The sequence below is a fragment of the Petromyzon marinus genome, chromosome 8 (genome assembly GCF_048934315.1).
Source record: "Petromyzon marinus isolate PM22_M1 ecotype Great Lakes invasive population chromosome 8, UKy_Petmar_22M1.pri1.0, whole genome shotgun sequence".
In the NCBI taxonomy this organism is placed as follows: domain Eukaryota; kingdom Metazoa; phylum Chordata; class Hyperoartia; order Petromyzontiformes; family Petromyzontidae; genus Petromyzon; species Petromyzon marinus.
Window position 1 is genome coordinate 12,906,382 of NC_133674.1, and position 21,280 is coordinate 12,927,661.

Sequence of the window (21,280 nt, forward strand, 5' to 3'; positions counted from 1 at the left end):
GGTAACATGCAGACTCGCACATTGATAGGGCTACTTTAAGACAAAACCACCCATTGCTTTCAACGTCAAAAACAGCCTGTACATCAACTATGGGATGGACAGCAATGATGAATTAACTAGAGTAAAATATTGCAGTATTTCAGCGAGCGTGTAGATCAAGGACTGACACATTTAATACACATGAATTTAAACTCTTACAGATATAATACATGTAACATGATCTTGATTTGACGTTTTTGTGACTGCAGGAATCCATACTCTTTGGTTCTTTTGGTAAAGTCATGTAGGTAGAAAAAATAATAATAAATCACGACGTTTCGATCGGAACACAAGCAACGTTTTAACGTGATGGGTTCACACGATATTATTTTTTCCGAGACCAAGGTACTCTGCAAACGTTCGGGCAACCATCAAAGATTTGTCCATGAAGCCATCCAAATATATAAACACAGACACAATTTCAACCGAGAAGATGGGTACAAACTGAGCAATAATTGGAAGGATGTTATTCACCAGGTAAAATCATAACTTGCTGTGATGTTTCCATCCTTCCTGCCATTGTTTAGCAGTTATTTCCTACTCTCTGAATCACATCACCTTGTCAAATGTCTTTACATTAACAGACTGAGGTCTCACTAACATAGCCACCGCTGCTCCCTTTTGCCTCGATGTAACGGTAGCTCTCGCTGTTTTATAGGCTGTATGTCTCACCGGTGGTTCTCTGGCGTTAATACGCTGGCCTCTCACTGTGCAGCAGCCAATGCCGCAGCTTGTGTTTCCCACGAGGTGGCGCTATGCCCGGTCCTCTGACACGGACATGCTATCTTCACATTTAACTCATTTACATTGACATGCCAATCTCTCCCTCTAATGCAGCTGCTGTGCGTGCGTGCGGCGACGGGACTCCTTTCCATCTCTGACCCCGCCTACTTACCCTTGGGTGACGCACACCTCAAACCTCTACAAATAACCTCTTGTTGCAGCAGCCCTGTCTTGTTCAGCAGTTCTACTGCTGTATCTTTCCACCTGATGACGATTGCGTGTGTTGCGATCGAAACGTCGTGATTTATTATTTATTTTTCTACCTACGTGACTTTACCGAAAGAACCAAAGAGTATAAATGTTACATGGTGGGCAAAATTGAAAGCGAACTAAATATTGTAGGCACTGTTCTTTTTCAGTGGTTCAGCTCTTTTTAGAAAATGCCACTCGAAATGTTCAGAAATTTGACCTGGCATGCTGTCAGAGAGCATCTCATTCTTGTTTAATGAAAGCTCGTGTGTACAGTTTCCCTGTATGGTTTATCTGTAGCTTCGGGCACGAACAAAAAAAGAAACAGGATAAAAAAAAATCAATTGTCAACATTTTATTCTGTCTCAAAAACAAGCTTGCTTCTTTAACAGATAGCAAACACAAAGGGTAACATGACACCGTACTGTATAAACAAATGTTCAATACACTCGGTAATATTTTCCGAAGGGTTTTAGTAATTGCGTGGGTAAGACAAGATGAGCAACGCTGAAAAGAACATGGCAGGGTGAATGTTGCAGATATGTTGAGGTGGGCATTGGAATAGTTTCCATGAGTGACAACCAAGGGACAAGACCTTAAGACCAGATGGTGGGACACTGTTAGGGCAGATCTTGGAGGCCCTGTGACCACTGCGCAGCAGCTGTGGGAGCTGGAGGGGGGTCGTGGGAGCATTGGCGAGGCACGGTGACACGAACAGCTTTGGCCATGCACTCTGTTACCCCTTGTGCATCGCACCCTCCAATTAGTACGGTTGGCTATGTGCGGTGCGAAAGATGTTCGACATACATACATACAACAGGCAATTGCTCTCACTGTTATTGTCCAGTGGTAGATATGAAGTTGTACACTTGTAATGACCATCAATCTCTCTTAACAGGTCGGCAGTGTGGTGATTAGTGAATAAATAGGCAATATACTTTGAGTTGGTTCAGAATTCCATCACCAAGAATGCACATGAAAAATTTCGTTATCGAATATCTGCAGCAATGCAATTACATCACTGTAAATGCTGTTGCCAAATGCGTCTGGTTGCGTTCCAAATATTGTAAAGGGTTTTATGCAACATTGATTTCAGTTATTACAAGCATGCGTCGAGTTTTGCTATCGCGTTGTACTAATGTTAAATCAATTTGGCTATCTGTTAAGTCCTACATTGCCAATGCTATCCGTCACACAAATGTCTTCACTGGCAATGAGATCTAAAATATTTTCCTCAATATATTTCTACATTCCAGGATGGCATTTGATCAATAGCAATTTTAAAATCACGCTATTCAGAATGACATTAACTTTTCAAATCCTGTCGAAACTTCTCCTTAAAAAAATGAAATGAAAGTCACTGGCAATAAATGTAGTAAATCCACTTTCCACGATAATGTATACATCTTCAGCGAAGCTACTGACAGTTCATTCAACAAATGTGTGTCGCGGATTGAACCCTGAAGGGCCTCACTGAGTCTCAAAACCTGTTCATGAGCATCTCGCTTGGGATATTTGGCCAATTGATCCCTATGGCGGTAACCCGGGGTACCAAATAATACAAAATGGGCCGAGGCAACTAAATATTTTATTTCTGGAACACTCTTTTTTTCCAGGGGTGTACTTCACTCCGCGACTGGGGTACCAATCAATCCGACATCAGTGCCACTCTCTGCAATGTCGAAAGGCAGCGAGGATGATTTCGCTGAAACCCTGAACGCTCGTACGCACCGTGGTGGTGCATCGTGTACGGCTCGTCGAGATGAGTCGATTGCCACATCGCCGACCGTCAACAGATTAAAATGACCGCATCACGGACATTATGCGAGAGCCCCGGGTACTATGCTACCCCGGGGTACCGTCATAAGGTTAAATTCCCAGTTAAGTCTTTTTTTTGTGTCAGGGGAAACCTAATTACCTAGGGGGGGGGGGGGGAGGGGGGAAATATGCATGAGAGGATGAGACTTAAAAACCATTTGAATAGGTCAGAAAGCTATCTCAACTAGAATAATTCTACAGCACTCATGCGGGTCAGCAGTGTCACTCACATGACCATATCTGTGTGAGCCATCATCCCTGCCTCCAAAGTGCCGGGTGACAGGCATGCGCTACTTTATATCCACATGCGCTGTAAAAAAAGATATAACCATGGCTTCCTCTGCATAATACTTCATGAGTTGCCAGTGCTGCACATTTATTAATTTGCCTACCCATTCCGTCAGTTATCTTAAATGAGAAAACCAGCCCCTAATTATACACCTTGCGATAATGTGCAATATTTAGCCTAGAGCTGCGAAAGACTGGAATCAAACAGCACAAACGTAATGGCACAAGCTCATAATGAAATGGAGGCAGCGGTAATGGCTGTCTAACACCCTCGGAAGTTCAGCACGTGGGAAAATAATTGTGCCAGATATGAACAATTACTATTCCTGTGCTTGCATTTGACAGAAGAAGTTATTGCCTGGATGTTTAAATTGTTAATGCACCAAGGGCATGCAGGTTGTGTGCACACCACTGCCTTTTCAATACACTTGCAACTTCAACTGGGTATCTTTACTATATATAATACATCACTGGATATACATTTTTTCATTTGAACTTTGCATTGCACAGTATATTCTAAAAAAAACAATAAATATTACATTGGCACGTTAAAATAAAAAGAAACACATAAAACATACATTAATATTACTACCACCATGTTATTTTTGTTCTTTTCGCTTACCATTTTTTCAAATACACTTTGAAATGTGTACTGGAAATTATATTTACGTAGCTACAGTGAGGGAAAAAGAATTTGATCCCTTGCTGATTTTGTACGTTTGCCGACTGACAAAGAAATTATCAGTCTATAATTTTAATGGTAAGTTTACAGTGAGAGACAGAATAACAACAAAAAAATCCAGAAAATCGCATGTCAAAAATGTTATAAATTTATTTGCATTTTAATGAGGGAAATACGTGTTTGACCCCTCTGCAAAACATGACTTAGTACTTGGTGGCAAAACCCTTGTTGGCAATCACAGAGGTCAGACGTTTCTTGTAGTTGGCCACCAGGTTTGCACACATCTCAGGAGGGATTTTGTCCCACTCCTCTTTGCAAATCTTCTCCAAGTCATTAAGGTTTCGAGGCTGACGTTTGGCAACTCGAACCTTCAGCTCCCTCCACAGATTTTCTAAGGGATTAAGGTCTGGTGACTGGCTAGGCCACTCCATGACCTAAATGTGCTTCTTCTTGAGCCACTCCTTTGTTGCATTGGCCGTGTGTTTTCGGTTATTGTCATGCTGAAATACCCATCCACGACCCATATTCAATGCCCTGGCTGAGGGAAGGAGGTTCTCACCCAAGATTTGACGGTACATGGCCCCGTCCATCGTCCCTTTGATGCGGTGGAGTTGTCCTGTCCCCTTAGCAGAAAAATACCCCCAAAGCATAATGTTTCCACCTCCATGTTTGACGGTGGGGATGGTGTTCTTGGGGTCACAGGCAGCATTCCTCCTCCTCCAAACACGGCGAGTTGAGTTGATGCCAAAGAGCTCCATTTTGGTCTCATCTGACCACAACACTTTCACCCAGTTGTCCTTTGAATCATTCAGATGTTCATTGGCAAACTTCAGACGGGCATGTATATGTGCTTTCTTGAGCAGGGGGACCTTGCGGGCGCTGCAGGATTTCAGTCCTTCACGGCGTAGTGTGTTACCAATTGTTTTCTTGGTGACTATGGTCCCAGCTGCCTTGAGATCATTGACAAGATCCTCCCGTGTAGTTCTGGGCTGATTCCTCACCGTTTTCATGATCATTGCAACTCCACGAGGTGAGATCTTGCATGGAGCCCCAGGCCGAGGGAGATTGACAGTTATTTTGTGTTTCTTCCATTTGCGAATAATCGCACCAACTGTTATCACCTTCTCACCAAGCTGCTTGGCAATGGTCTTGTAGCCCATTCCAGCCTTGTGTAGGTCTACAATCTTGTCCCTGACATCACTGGAGAGCTCTTTGGTCTTGGCCATGGTGGAGAGTTTGGAATCTGATTGATTGATTGCTCCCTTTAAGAGTGTGCTCCTAATCTCAGCTCATTACCTGTATAAAAGACACATGGGAGCCAGAAATCTTTCTGATTGAGAGGGGGTCAAATACTTATTTCCCTTATTAAAATGCAAATAAATTTATAACATTTTTGACATGCGTTTTTTCCGGATTTTTTGTTGTTATTCTGTCTCTCACTGTTCAAATAAACCTACCATTAAAATTATAGACTGATCATTTCTTTGTCAGTGGGTAAACGTACAAAATCAGCAGGGGATCAAATTATTTTTTCCCTCACTGTACCTCTTGCAGAAGAGTCAATGGCCAATAACTTTGTAATTTCTGCACATGATGTTTTCCTTTCTCCATGGGATATAGTTTGTTTTGTTCTTTTTTTTTGGTGTGAGTGTGGAAATGTTTGAGCATTCTGTTACCACCGTTTTTTGTCCTGTCTTGTGAGTGATAGACTGCAGTCTTGCCAATGTGCTAGTGTCTTGTCAGTTTGTCTTGTCAGAGGGCCTGTATTTGGCTCCCGGACCTTCAGGATTTCGGTTGTGTCCTAAGAATCCTGACTGTGGGTAAGCACACAAAGAAGCCTGTTAATCTTACCTCGAAAAGGGACGCAGCTAATCACTCACCCAGCAATAAATGTATGGACACACCATTGTATTATTTACAAAGTCAGGCGGACAGTATTGATAATGCCCAAGTTGAGATCTCTGTACTCTGCAGTATTGCAGAAAGTTGTAAACTTGGCGCTTTTCAAATTATATTAACTGTACTGTAATAAAGATTGTGTTTCAAGTATGCTTATGGTAATACACGCAAATGCATTTAGATACAAATGTGACGCATACAGTTGTATACAGGATTCACATACTGTACATAGAGTATAGAGTAGTTAGTACAAGTATATATCTACGTGCAGAGTGTTTGTGTATATATTGAAACGCACCGAATAGTCACATGCAATATATCTGGTACACTATGGTACCATTTTTTTTATCCCCTATCCAATATATTGTATACCAGGATAGCACCAATGCAAAAAAAGACATTCAATAAAAAATATAAGCAACAACAAGATCAGATGGAGTTGCAGTTGGTGGAAGAATAAAAACATTTTTTTGCCACATTGGCAAAAAAATTGTAACTCCAACTAAAGGCACTTTCTTGCATATGAGTGCATTTATGCACGTGCGCTCATGCATTACCTCCGAGCCTGCACATTAGCATGTGCCCTTGCATGCATTGGTGCGTGCGTGTGCCTGTTTTCCCAAGGGGGGGGGTGGTTGTGTGTGGTTCACACACACAGGTCGACTCAGCCTCAAATGAATACCTGGTGCGGTGTGTAAACATCGCCACTCGGGGGCGTGGTGCTGGCCACCCACCCCCTCGTGTGCCGTGATGGCCTTCATAGGTGCTCGCTAAGAGCACTTGCCCCAACAGTCTGTGACGGCTATACGGGGGATCTTTATCTTTGTGGTTCAGTGTGGTGTGGTGGTTCATGCACGGACTAGCCCCAGTACTCAAGTGTACGCGTTTGGGTACAGTTACTTTGGAGCCTGTTTTGTCTTTCGAGTCCACGGGTGTACATTCACATGCCATCAATTCAAATTCCAGCACTTTGAGTCAACACGGTCGATGCAATGCTGCTGCTGCTGCTGCCTACATTTCTATCTATTGCCACCACAGAGCAGATCCAAATATTAGTTGGGCAAACAGTCCGTGATGCCTCCCGCAAACTTACCCACCCCATCCCAGGCCCCACAGTTCTGCGTTAACGAGACTAGCAAGGCGCGAGGTTTTTGAAACAATTAGTTGGTAAATCATTAATGCACATCTGTTTTAATCGTGGTGTTTTGTGCATTTTTTTTAGAGGAGGCAATTAGCATGTTCAAAAGTTAACGACTTTACAGCAACTTCTCTGCACAAGAGGGTTTAAACTGATGGGAAAAGCAATGGTCGAAGCAACCGTCCTGTGGTACCGATTTGTCCAGCGGTGTAGACATCTCGAAGTCCCGCATGCACATGCAGTCGTAACAAGGGGCGAGACAACGCGGATCACATTTTATCGCGTGATATTCTCGTTCAAATCATCGCGACGATACGAAATGTGGCGGCCAATGACAGTGGGGAAATTTAAATTATTCAATAATTAGCACAGGTTATATGTTGCGCTATCTTTGTGTACATGTGAGAGCCGAGCTTTTTTTGAGAATTGGTTATGTGTAAGTGTTCATACTGCCACATTCATTTTCTTAAAAATTTTCATTAAATTACCCTCAACACAAACACCTGTCAGCTGTTTTCTTGTGTCTTCTAAGCGAGCCGCAGAATACGGTGTGTGTGTGAGACATCACTGTTTTCGTCTCAAAACATTTTGACCCAACGCTCATGCTTACGTACACATTATTCTCGGTACACAGGATGGTATTTTCAACACGCACAAGCTTTCAGAGTATCGTATATTCATAAATAATGTTGAACTCAGAAGCTCCAATCTGCTCAGATTAGGTCTTGAAATTGTTTGCCGCAAATCTCAACTGAACGAGCGGGACAAAATGGGTATATTTTTACATACAGCAACAGAAAAAGTGTTTCTGTATGCAAATTAGTGAAAAGCATTACAATATATTGTTATATATCTTGTATCTCACAACATGCCAGTCTCCTTGGAATTGTACACATCTTTTGCATTGCTAACCTTGGATTAGATATTTTATATCGTGATGTAGAATCTGTAATAGCAGCACGATATGTAATATATGCATTTTTACCGCCACAATTGCAGTGCCTAAATATCTCCTTATCTAACCAATGCAGACGCGAATTTGTAGTCTTATCTTTGGCATACACATGCTGCATAGATATTCGTATTCATGAGTGTTATTTTAGACGTACACTGTAAGCGTAACATTTTAAAAAAATTACTAGTTTATATACTTATCAGAAATGTTTCCTGTGCAGTATGTAATATACTCATTATATCTATTGCTGAAACATGTACTGTATCAACCTCAACAATTGTTACATAGATAAATCAGACATTCAGTGTCCCATAAATTGTCTCAAAAGTAGGGCACGCTCACATTTGAGGCATCTGGCAGAGCAAAGCAATTAATTACAAGTTGTCATAATCGTAAGTGGAGGTAGAAAAAAAAAGAAGTTGCTTATCATCTTACCTTCTCAGCGGTGATCTGGCCACCGCTTGGCATCCTGTGGGGTCCCCTGTAATCTCGCGCCAGGGTGTGGACAGCGGAGCACTGGACTGCTGGCTCCAGTTCCGTCTGCGGCATCTCGTCGGAATGGACCGCAACATCTGTCGGTGCGATCTGGTGGCTCCCCCGAGCGCACGCTCCAGATGCGGTGGCGCCGGCCGCCTCCTGTGCTGCAGAGGACACCGAAGGTTGCGGTTGCACCAGGGAGCACCTCATGAGCCTCTGCAAAGCTGCCTCGGCCAAATCCCCCTGGAAGGTCTCCTTCGAAGAGCCCGCACGGTGTCCACTTTGACAATCTCCGGGCTCAGTCGCATTTCCAACGTGCACTCTGGCAGCTTGTACGTAGCTGGCGCAAGCCTCCGTCTCGGCAGGAACGTCGCCTACTCTGATTGACGCGTACTTTTCTAATGACACCGGCTCTGCTGCCGTCGCAGCATCCATCCTCTGCGCCGTGTCTGAAGTTCTCAAAGGGGCCGACTTCCCCACCTCCTGCTGCGAATGCCTCTCCTTGTACAGGCAGGTGCTGGGGCAATTCGAGTGGAGTTCCCTGCGCGGCACGGCATACCACCAGTTGGTGACGTATGGAAAGCGGCACTCGGACTTTTCTGCACCTCGGTGGAAGGCCGGTGGGACCGCTGAGGAGGCCTCTGGCCCTTTGGCTGGGATGGAGAGGGATTCAAACTCGTCGCTCGCCGAGCCGCCGGCACTGCCAGAGCAAGAAGAGAAGCTGCCCGAGGCAGACCCCGAGCCCGAGCGGGTGACTGTCGTTATCCCGCTGTCTGATGATATCCTCCGGGATGGTTCTGTCGCCGTCGATGGCAGGTGGGGCTTCGTGGGAAGTCTGGACTTGTCAGTAATCACAGCGGAAGCTCTTTGCAGGAGTGGGGACCTGGCTAGCTTTGCCTCTGGTGGCATCTGTGCAGCAATATAACAGTACACAGTTATTAGGAAATACCAAGTGTAATATTCACACAACAACCAAAAAAGACTTGAACATATATATTCGTCTTTATCCGTGACAAATGGGATTCTTATATATATATAGCATGTACTTCCTGTTCGTAACGTATTGAAGAAAGTTCCAGAGTGAATACCCCACAGATTCTCCTAGATCAGGAGCCGGCAACCTTGCGGCGACGGAGCTGCGTGCCGCACTTTAAGGACCGCGTCGTGACGACGTTTATTAAGGGCCACCATCTCGTATTCACGTGCAATGCGGTTCTAGAAATACTGAGTATTATTTTGTGCTTACCAAATTCGCAAACAAAAACTGCCTCTTCTTGTTATTTTGGTTGCTGAACCCTGTGAGGGTATTACATTGTATTGAAAGCTTTCGTGACTGCAGGGATTCATACTCTTGGTTCTTTCTATGTGACTTTACCGAAAGAACAAATAATATTACATTGTAGTCTTGGTTTTGTCATAATTAGATAGAAACGATTTGTTTGCAGATTGGGCTCCATCTTGCTATAAAGCTAAAGTCTCATTGCACAGTACAAATACTTACAGGAGGTTTTCTCTGCCAATAAAAAAAACAGAGGCGATTTAAAACACGTTATGTTCACATTAGCAGGTGCAATCATTTCCATAAATGAACGTTGAGGCAGTGCACGTTGCTGGCTTTGCCAATGTTCCTCTTTGTAAAATGAGGTAGCTTCATGCGGAATTGCCACAACGAGGGTCTGTGTGTGTATATTTAAATGAAACCAATGTCTTCCATAATCCAGACTTTTTTTTTAGTTAGATCGCATAAATATATAAATGTGTCGTTAAACCCGCTATCCAACACACCGGTGTGCTGTACCAGTAACGAATTGCCATGTTCTGTTTACGTGACAAACCTTACTAATTGGCTGTGTCGGGTGGTGGCGGGTTTAATGACACATTTATATTTACGCGATGTAACCCAAAAAAAAATCTGTATTATGGATGATATTGGTCGCGGAAGCCTAGGTGTGAAACCATTCTTATATTACCAGGTAAGGCCCACTTAGCTATAAAGCTCTTTTTCAGAAGCAACCTTGCCACAAAGGATAGCTCAAATAAGTGGTCCATCATGTGGGAATGAAAAGCAGCCAAATACTCAAAACGCGTGATGTTGATTCTAAACGTGGTGGGGAAAAACCGGAGGACCCGTAGAAAGATCCACGCGAGCACGGTGAGAACACGCAAACTCCAAATATACAGGAGGCGCCAGGGTCGTGTATCGAACCCACGTCCTCCCCGTATAGCAGGCGATGTAATTAACGTATCGCCGCAAACACCAGGATGATCCATTCATAGACATCCCACTGATTTCCAATGATCCTCTTTGTGCATTCTCAGCGGGTGAAAGAGTAACTGTGAAAGCGACGGCTCCGCCTCGTCCAGGGGGACAGAGAAGGACAGCGGTGGTTCGCATTCGCTGATCTGTGGCGTGCGCCATCCATTCCCGGGGAGAAATGCGGTGGTGCGCCGCCGCAAAGGAAATCGAATTACAAAATAGTATTTCAAATGCCGTGACGAGGTTCCTGTTAAAACGCGCCAAAGGAAAACTAAGAAACCGGAGGGAATTTGTTGCGCTCACAGGATGTCGTGCTTGGCAGCCCTCAATCACGATCTATGATTGTGTAATTTCTCCCTATTATGTTAGTGGGGGTGGCTATACTGTAAACGGATCACCCTGTGGATATAAACAGGGCGAGATCTACTGCCGCTCGTTGCTGCTCACAGCCTCTCAGCCTCGAGGCGGCGGGGGGTGTTGGGGGGCTGGCACGTGCCGTGAGCTGCTGGATGGAGGTGTATATGAGGCTGTCTGACGGGCTGCCATCAGACTGCTCGTCTGTCGATCCGGAGACACCGGAGCTGTCTGTGAACGCCCGCGCTGCTTTAGCACGAGGGTTAACAGCTGAAACGAGAAAAAAAAGACATTCATATTTGCATTTGACACTTTTCCGAAACGTGCTTTTATAGTTCAAATGCATGTGCCGGCTATTTACATCACTTATCGCATTGCTTATTCATACCCACCAATAAAAATGGCCCCTTAGTCATGATGAGAGTTATGATCAACGGAACTGAGCAACATTTGAATGATTGAAGACTTGTTTTGTTTTCACGCATAGCGCAAGTCTCATTCAAAGAGTTTTGCATTTCGATAATTGTGCGTTTGAATGCAGTAAATGAAGTAATTACATTTTGTTTTGCATAAACGTAATACAAACTACCGTGGCTTTATCTTTCTTTAAAAGGGTGGGTTCTTCTCAGCCATTTATAACAACATTTAAAAATGTCAGTTTGATCAAATGTGCTATTTGCTGAAACATATAAGGTAACAATGAATCAAACAGCCTTCAACGTTTTACAAGCGATTGAATAGACTGATTTTTTTTAACCAAAGAACTGACAACTAATTTGACTAAGTTCATGCATACTTGAATGTAATACTAATATATAGCAAGTCCATTTTCCACATTTGTATTTACCCACTGCAACTTTGTATTTATTCCGTTTTGGAAGCTGTGTTTGTTAATGATGATTTTCAGTCTGCAAAATGTCACCTCTGTGTTACGTTTGGAAGTTCACTGAAGGCAGCTCAATGTTGAAGATGCTGGAACACTCATTGAGTGTAATACGGAATGACTTTAACCATACGTACTACCTGATCAGTTTTTTGTACATGTTTTTTAAGAATTAAGTTTGGTAATCAAAGTTACGAATCAACAACTCAGGTGTCACATGGCACTATGATGAACGTTCTTGGCAAGCTATGTTAGGCCACTGTAAAGTGAGCTTCCTGGGACATTGCCTTCAATAGCCTGTATGGTCCCTGAAGCAACAACAATAAACAAATAGCATCTATAATATAGATACATATAACTACTCTCATGTGTTTTTGAGTTGCACCTGCATTATGTCTGACGTTTGCACCACATGCTTTAGCTCCCAGAACATGGAGCAAAACGTCGGACATCACGCGAAAGAACACGCAGTACAACCTGTAAAACAGATCAGAGAGAGAGAGAGCTCCCCGGGGCGACCGTGAAAAAGCCTAAGCAGTAGCACAAATATAACGAGGACTGGGCGACCCTGCCCGATGTTTATGCATCACAATACCCAGCGGTGCATATGACGATCGGGTAACCACAGGTGGTCATGTGACTTTCAAATGACAATGCTGCTGAGTGAAACGTTTCCCTGCTGGCTGCTGCGTTTTCAGGTAAATTACATCAAAGCTGTCAGTGGCCACGCACTTTTGAATGTCTCTGCGTGCCATGTTCCATGGACGCTCATTGTGCGTGCGACTATGGAATCGTTGGATGGAAATGTCAAACGTGGAAAGTATGATCTCAAAAAGGGCTTCGATGAAATAGAGAGATGTCTTCTAACCAAAAGTTAGGATTCGACTTCAATGGCCATGTTATCTATGCCTTTGTTAAATCGCTATGTGATCATAGTCCCTCGATACGATTCATATGCACAGACTTACAGTGAGCTCAGAACAAAAATAAAAATAATAACAATGCATGTGTGTGGGTGTCACTGACAGTTTGCAAAATTGGAGCGTGAACCTCGGCAGAATTTTGGATGTGACTTAACTTAAAATTATTGGTCAGCATAGATTCCCATTGGATAAACGTGTTCATGCCGATTAATGCAATTTAGGCTTTCCAGAGATTGGCTCAAGACCAACCTTGGTAATTAACACAGCCTGACACGCATTTCAACGAGGACTTTGACTTAACTTTCACTTTACCTGTTGTCATATATTGCATTAAAATGGCATCACCAAATCCTTAAAATTAAAGGTTAATAATGCTTTTAAAAAAAAAATCCCTTTTCAAAACACAACCTCTATTGCATTGTAAATGCCCAGCCGTCGATAAATCCATTGCCGGATGGGAAGGTTCTCCAAGCCGTGCCGGTTGCATGGGCTGCTTGACCATACTTCACCAGGCCCCTGAGTTCAAAGTGCCATGAGAGTGCGCACCACTGCGCCACCGCTCAACTCGACAACCTTTTGTAGTAAAGCAAAATGTCTAAACATTTCAAATGTGCACTCATCTAAATTACTGTGATGACCCAATGTGTTTTGCATCTGTGAAAAGTCATTTACTGTGACACATCCATGTGATATATTTTCATTGCTTTGTAACTCTTGCATCCACCCCCATTTATCACCAGGCCTTCTGGTGCTAAAACGACCAATATATAAGCATTAAGATAGAAGTTCACTGCAAAACTAAGGTTTATACCTAGATGAATGGCGTCTGTAAATTGTATAATTTTAAAGGATACTCCTTGTCTTGTGGTTATTGTTTTTAGATTAAACTATTTTGCGATTTTCTCTCCCGCTCGATATGCCTTGTGCGTACATTTTGCTGAGCCACCTTTGCTACGAAGCGGTCTCAATTGCTGCTTTAACAAGAGCTTTGCCTATGTATGCACGGTACAGATTGTGTATTTTAAAAGCTTCATCCCTTAATACTGAGCCTCGCTTTCTGAACAAGGCGAACACCCTCCACTGGGCTGACAAATTCATTTAAATTTCTGTTCACGAATTGTTCCCCATTTTGTACTCATCACACTGAGCGTTAATAAATAAAATCTGAGCACACATTTTTTTGGGTCATTCAATTGTGAATCTTCAATGACTGGAATGAGAACGCTGCATTCGCTGCATGAGAGCCTCTATAAATAAAGAAAATATTCAGATTGTATCATTTGAGCTCAGAGGCTCCAAACCAGAATCATATACGACGTTCATTTAGAATATTATTTTTCTTAATTGTGTCTGGATTAATTCTCACTTGACCACTTCCCAAATAGGCGCAGCTTGATGCCTATGGTGATGTTATACCAATGCAAATTTTAAGCTGCACACTGCTAACGATGCAACTTGTGTCCTGTTTTACATGTGTGCAGTATGCATGATGTATAATCAGTGCTGAAATGGTGTCTGTATTTGTTGGGTTGTATGAAGACAATCATACTCCACGGTGATTTGATATATTACAAGATCCTCCAGAAAAAGAGCCTTCAGCCTCAGTGTGACCTTTCTGGGTAAATACATTATTATTGTCTTTCTCATGGCAAGCAAATAGATGAGTTCCCATACTTAAAATTGTGATTTTCGTGGTGCTTATCTGTGTTCACATTCCTGAGTCTGTGGTGTAAATTCCTCATCTCCATAGTGGTTAGGTGCAACATTTCCATGGAATAACCAACATTGTCAGGCACAATTCAGGCAGTGGGAATGAAAGTCTAGCTAGTTTGACATGGGCCAGCATGGAATATCTTGGAATCCCATGGGGATGCGGTAGTCTATTAGGATTTTCAGCACAAGGAATGTTACACTAATGAGAAATGAGTTGTACAAGATGAATTGTTTCACTCCTTTGACACTATGTCCCAGTCATGCTGTCATACACAACGTTGCATATAATGATGCTTTCTGATGTCTTACAGGGGAATGAGCACATTTGTGCCAAAGAGGATCGATGTCCCTGTGAAACCACCTTCGTTCAGGCACTACAATGCATGCTTCGTGTCTTTAATAGTGCATAGAGTATACAGTGAGGGAAAAAAGTATTTGATCCCCTGCTGATTTTGTACGTTTGCCCACTGACAAAGAAATGATCAGTCTATAATTTTAATAGTAGGTTTATTTGAACAGTGAAAGACAGATTAACAACAAAAAATCCAGAAAAACGCATGTAAAAAATGTTATGAATTGATTTGCATTTTAATGAGGGAAATAAGTAGTTGATCCCCTCTCAATCAGAAAGATTTCTGGCTCCCAGGTGTCTTTTATTCAGGCAACGAGCTGAGATTAGGAGCACACTCTTAAAGGGAGTGCTCCTAATCTCAGCTTGTTACCTGTATAAAAGACACCTGTCCACAGAAGCAATCAATCAATCAGATTCCAAACTCTCCACCATGGCCAAGACCATAGAGCTCTCCAAGGATGTCAGGGACAAGATTGTAGACCTACACAAGGCAGGAATTGGCTACAAGACCATTGTCAAGCAGCTTGGTGAGAAGGTGACAACAGTTGGTTCGATTATTCGCAAATGGAAGAAATACAAAAGAACTGTCAATCTCCCTCGGCCTGGGGCTCCATGCAAGATCTCACCTCGTGGAGTTGCAATGATCATGAGAACGGTGAGGAATCAGCCCAGAACCATACGGGAGGATCTTGTCAATAATCTCAAGGCAGCTGGGACCATAGTCACCAAGAAAACAATTAGTAACACACTACGCTGTGAAGGACTGAAATCCTGCAGCGCCCGCAAGGTCCCCCTGCTCAAAAAGCACACATACATGCCCGTCTGAAGTTTGCCAATGAACATCTGAATGATTCAGAGGACAACTGGGTGAAAGTGTTGTGGTCAGATGAGACCAAAATGGAGCTCTTTGGCATCAACTCAACTCGCCGTGTTTGGAGGAGGAGGAATGCTGCCTATGACCCCAAGAACACCATCTCCAAGAATATACCATCCCCACCGTCAAACATGGAGGTGGAAACATTATGCTTTGGGGGTGTTTTTATGCTAAGGGGACAGGACAACTTCACCGCATCAAAGGGACGATGGACGGGGCCATGTACCGTCAAATCTTGGGTGAGAACCTCCTTCCCCCAGCTAGGGCATTGAAAATGGGTCATGGATGGGTATTCCAGCATGACAATGACCCAAAACACACGGCCAAGGCAACAAAGGAGTGGCTCAAGAAGAAGCACATTAAGGTCCTGAAGTGGCCTAACCAGTCTCCAGACCTTAATCCCATAGAAAATCTGTGGAGGGAGCTGAAGGTTCGAGTTGCCAAACGTCAGTCTCGAAACCTTAATGACTTGGAGGAGATCTTCAAAGAGTGGGACAAAATCCCTCCTGAGATGTGTGCAAACCTGGTGGCGAACTACAAGAAACGTCTGACCTCTGTGATTGCCAACAAGGGTTTTGCCACCAAGTACTAAGTCATGTTTTGCAGAGGGGTCAAATACTTATTTCCCTCATTAAAATGCAAATCAATTTATAACATTTTTGACAAGCGTTTTTCTGGATTTTTTTGTTGTTATTCTGTCTCTCACTGTTCAAATAAACCTACCAATAAAATTATAGACTGATCATTTCTTTGTCAGTGGGCAAACGTACAAAATCAGCAGGGGATCAAATATTTTTTTTTCCCTCACTGTACATACAGCATGCACATACATTAACTGTCTTGGTGTGGATATTTCTAAGAAAGATAATAACATGCCAAAAAGCAACAGATACCTAACTGTTGTGGGTCTTACACAATCAAGTCTCTGCAAAAAAATTGTTGTTTAAAGAACATAGTGAAGCTTCGTCAGTCCTAGTTTTAGATGTTACACTACAAGGAAGTCATTGTTTGGTTTGTGTCAGGCTTATGAATGAAGATGCTCTGCAGTGCCTTGGGTTTAGTTCCAGGCAAGGCTGTCTATATGCATGAGAATAGAATGCACTGGGCAGCATTAACAATGGGACTTTGCTAAATGTATGACACCTCCCTTTCTGAAAAGTTGTAGGCATTGCAGTAGTTGCTTTGAATTACGTCATGTAATATTTTCCTATATCTTAAGTAGATAAAGAGTTTTAATATCAATATTTGACAGGGTATTAAACATTGTTATGCTTACATCCCAAGGATAAAAATTTGCCATTCTGTTCTGGAACAAGGATGAACACTCACTGCACCACAATTCCTCCTTTGTTATCTGAACTATGACAATATGATTATGGGGAAGTTTTGAATAAAGCATTGTGTATTGAAAAGTGATTCATCAACTGGACATTGTATAAATGTGCCCTAATATGTAGCTCACTCGCTGTTGCACGAGGGCCCATTCATCAAATAATTCCAACTTCCATAACAAGGAGCAATAGAACACCAATGGGAAATGTCACACCTGTGCTTGAATGAAGAATGGGATTAACTAGAGTTGTCTCATCGGAGCCGCCAGCCGTTCCACGTGTTCTATTACTGAGCTTGTATGACTTTTGCCCAATGGTGTATGTGTATGTCATCTATCATGCCTAGGTATATAGAGCAGTATTGCGTTAGCACACTCGCCACAACAAAAGCACAGATTTATTAGCCTTTTATCTAACCATGCACACGCGTTAAATTGCATATGCATGCAAGAAACAGCCAAAAATCTTAAAAGGAAGGCATATAAATAAAATGTGCATAGATTCACACTTAATGTAATACATTTATCCAAAGTCACTCATATGAATATCATTATTTCATTAGTCCATAAAGTTCTGGCTTTGAAAGGGCATCTGATTAGGTTACCATGACATTTCATATGAGAGTACAAACTGAATTTCAGTTCTAATAAACCTTTGCATCTATACTTGTATGTTGATACATACATATATATAACAAATTGTCTCAAACAATAAATTGTCTGGACAGGAAACATGTACATGGTTACGGAACGTATAAACTTTTGTTTTGAGATCGTTGTACCATTCATATCACACCCATAGCCATGTTCAGCATGGCACAACCAGGACCGGATTAAGTGTTGATAGGAGCCTGGGGTTGTTATAGTTTTGAGGCCCCATTCCTTTCCCTCCTTTACTGTTTTATCACCACCCATGCCCAAAGCAAAACGCTCCGTTATTGCTTACTTCTTTTAAAGCTAATCAAAGGTAAAATAAACAAAACTCTTTAGATTTTGGCGCATGACTGGTGATACATAATACATACAGTGATGCTATGACTTTACAGTATTTACCATATGATGTGCTACCTTATTGTGTTTCCTCTATTACCATATAAAACGGCGTTCTACTTTTTGTTTGGGGCCTCTCAAAATCTGTGGCCTCGGGCTGCAGCTCCTCAAGCCCCAGCGTTAATCTGGCCATGGGCACAACTTCCGTCAGCTGAGAACATCACAGGAGAACTTGAGACATTTTCCTAAGCCTGTCTTCCAGAGTGCTGTGCAGTGTTGCATAAGCCAGTGGGTTTTTACAAACGCCAGTAGCCTCAACATCCCTCACTCTATAAGCTGCGCGTGAGATATAGGCACGACTCTGTTCGGGGTGGCTGAACGTATTAAACCTGGTTCTAGAAAACAAACTATCATCAGTAACAAAAACAAGTTCGAATGAAGGTTTCCCATGTCGTGTGAAAAGGAACAGTTATTTTTCTGGAGACATCTGTTTTTGTGCACACACAAACAACTTTGGTGCCTTGCTTAAGGCCACTTGGTTTTCAACTGAGCCACCATGTGTGGCCACTGTTTACAGCTCCCCCTGACAAAACAGGGGCCCAATTTAGCTCACCAGGGGGAGTGAAGACATCGCAACGTGAAACCTGCTAGCGTCAAAAAGTAACATTGCGGCCCAAGCAAGTGCTTTCTGGCCTCGTGCAATGTAACCCTATCGCCATGCGTGCCTTCATTCAGAAATCCTTTGATGAATGCTGAGAACTTTGCTCTCCGTGCTTCAAGCCATGGCTTTACATGGCGCGTAGTGACCCCCATGGCAGGCCTGATAGCTTATTCATGCAGCAATTTTCCCGTGTCTTTGTTGGTTTATACACGTGGAAACTTAATTACCAGAGGCTTATGGTACTACGACTCACGAGCAACTCAATGGAGAGAATGATGGGCGTAATAAATTACAGGACAGCTCTCATTTACATTTGAAGAAACGATAATGAATGATATTTTACATGAGTGTTATGTAATCGGCCGTTCCGCCAATTCCTGAATGAGTATTTTGCATGGGGGCAACTAGAGCAATTAGATACATGTGTGCTTATGAGGGGATAAGACTCAAAACTTCATACATGTGGGTGGTCGACAAGCTATTTAATCACTGAAATTAACTGGCCTTGTAACAGATTGGGAGTGTCACACCGATAGCTAAATCTTGATGCTCTTATCAACCTCCAAAGTGACTTGGATTGGAGGTGTGCGCCATCATGCCTGGTATTGTATAAATATGTTTACACAAAAGAATACTGTTCGAGCTACAAATGACACATTTCAATGTGTCCAATTCCAGGAAAAGTTAATACGAATAGAAAAACAAACAGCACTACATTAATTGGTTCATTGGTTCTTACGTGAATGCATTGCTATGCCTGTTATACGCTTACGTGTAGCAAAGCAGTTTGGGAGAGTCTTTTGTTTCCTAACGGTACCCTTGAAGCTCCAGTGCGACCAAAATAGGACAGGTAGGCAGTCACCAAAAACAAATTAAACAAAATGCACAAGCGTCTGCGTGGGTGCACACAGACGCTCAAATATTCCACGTGGCTTTCCCATTCACTGTCTGACTTTAGCTGCATTCATAACGCTGCAGATAGGCTGTGCCCTGTTCCCAAAAACCTTGCACCATGGGGACCGGGGGTGGTCACAGACAGTTTGCAGTCCTCTGCGGCGTGAGTACGGGCCGAAGTGAATTTGCTCCTCTTATAAATGAGACTCAGACGTGTGCAAATGAGGAGGACAAAGATGCGGTTCATGGGCGAGCAAGCACAAAGTGTCAAGCCATTGGGTGTTCGAAACGGCTTGAAAGGCCCGTGTATAAAACGCCTGCGTAGAATTAGCATGGAGGAGGAAATAAGAGCCCTATGAACTTGAACAGTTGTGTGCACTTGTTTTGATTTTTTTTGTAAGAGCAGTTTGTTCATGTTTGCAAATGTGCTGCAATGTTTTGGGAGTACAGTTGAATGTGTCGCTCATTATATCGCCTTGGCTCTCAAGAATGATTTTAAACGGACAGGTCTGTTTTGATGACGTTGAAACAGTGTGGGTATTGTTCCGTGTGCCGCTTTTTTTATCGTGACAATAATTGAAGGGCCTTTCATCCACAGAGGCTTTAATCGACCAATGTTATGTATTTACTTTCACAATTTGTGACAGAATTTTTTTTTACATTTATGTGAATTCATGCTCTGAGATGCTTGGTTGCAATAGTTTAACTGACTGCTTTCATTTAATTCTAGGATTTTATTTCACAAGTTGAACCATTTATTGGAGGTGCTTGCCAGCTGTTCCTCTGAGGTTGCCTGGATAAAAGTATCACACAGGCCATCCTACCAAATAATTAATGATGGATCTTTTGACTTTTAAAAAAACAATTCTCAAGCTTCATTTTGAATCAAGACAGCCCAACAGTAGAAAGTGCATTCCCTGGACCAAGCAGGTGGAAAAAAATCAGCTTCAGTGTGCAATAAGCTCCCTCCCATTTTATTTGTTAAATGTGCATTCCCATGAGATGATTAAAGTATTATTAAACCATGATCATGCTAGCTATATATACTGTAAACAGTTTACAATAGTATAAAGGCGTTGAAAAAACACCACAGCAATATATAATGTAGCCGTGGCTCGATCCAAAGTACCCTTTCCCCCCCGAGTACCTGTAGAAGACTGAAGACAATTCGTGTGAATACGCAAAGGGCCGTCTTGACGTAGCCCCGTCTTGACGTAGCCCATTTTTTTTACAAATCCATCAAATACCTTGGCAGCTGTGTCCCTTTTTTCCTCAGAAGGATGTAGCAATTTCCTACTTAATTAACCATGTATTTATTTGAATGTGTGCCAAATGCCCTTTGTGGGCCACCCCACGAAGCACAACAATTCAAAGCTGGCCTACATCCGGCTCAATTAGTGCCACAGCGAGAGGCCTACGCCAGCTCATACCCAGCAGCAGAGATGACACCCCTTGGCCAGCCATGAGTTGCTGGAATGTGAAACCAGATCCCATATATCACATTGGTATGGCCAGCCAAAAGGACGTTCTTGGGGACAGTGTTGCATGGCTGGCATATAAGCAATAAGACAACCCATTCTGACAGATTGATTCGAAGTACTAGTAGTTAAAATTACGTAATTTATAAGGACTGTAGTTAAAACAAAAAGTACAAATCCCACACGAAGGGTGTGTACTCCAAGCAACATCATCTATATTTGTATTCTGATTATTTCACACTAGTCTAACATTCGAGTGTTTCAAGTACTGTACAGTATATTGCTTGCAGAGTTTGGTTGATT

The 21,280-nt window shown here is 42.7% G+C and overlaps 1 protein-coding gene across 2 annotated transcripts in view; it reads right to left on the bottom strand.

The window, feature by feature from the left end:
* Positions 1-1,351: 1,351 nt before the first annotated feature.
* The window catches only part of LOC116940236 (protein Dok-7-like), a 45,994-nt gene continuing 26,065 nt past the window's right edge, over positions 1,352-21,280 (bottom strand). For both annotated transcript variants that reach the window (XM_032949730.2, XM_076065661.1), the window contains 2 exons: positions 8,227-11,149; positions 1,352-5,613 (listed from right to left, as the gene is read on the bottom strand). Coding sequence is in view for 1 of the 2 variants with exons in the window: in XM_076065661.1 (XP_075921776.1) it covers positions 5,539-5,613; positions 8,227-9,177 (1,026 nt within the window). In the remaining variant the exon portion in view is untranslated. The remainder of the gene's footprint in view (positions 5,614-8,226; positions 11,150-21,280) is intronic.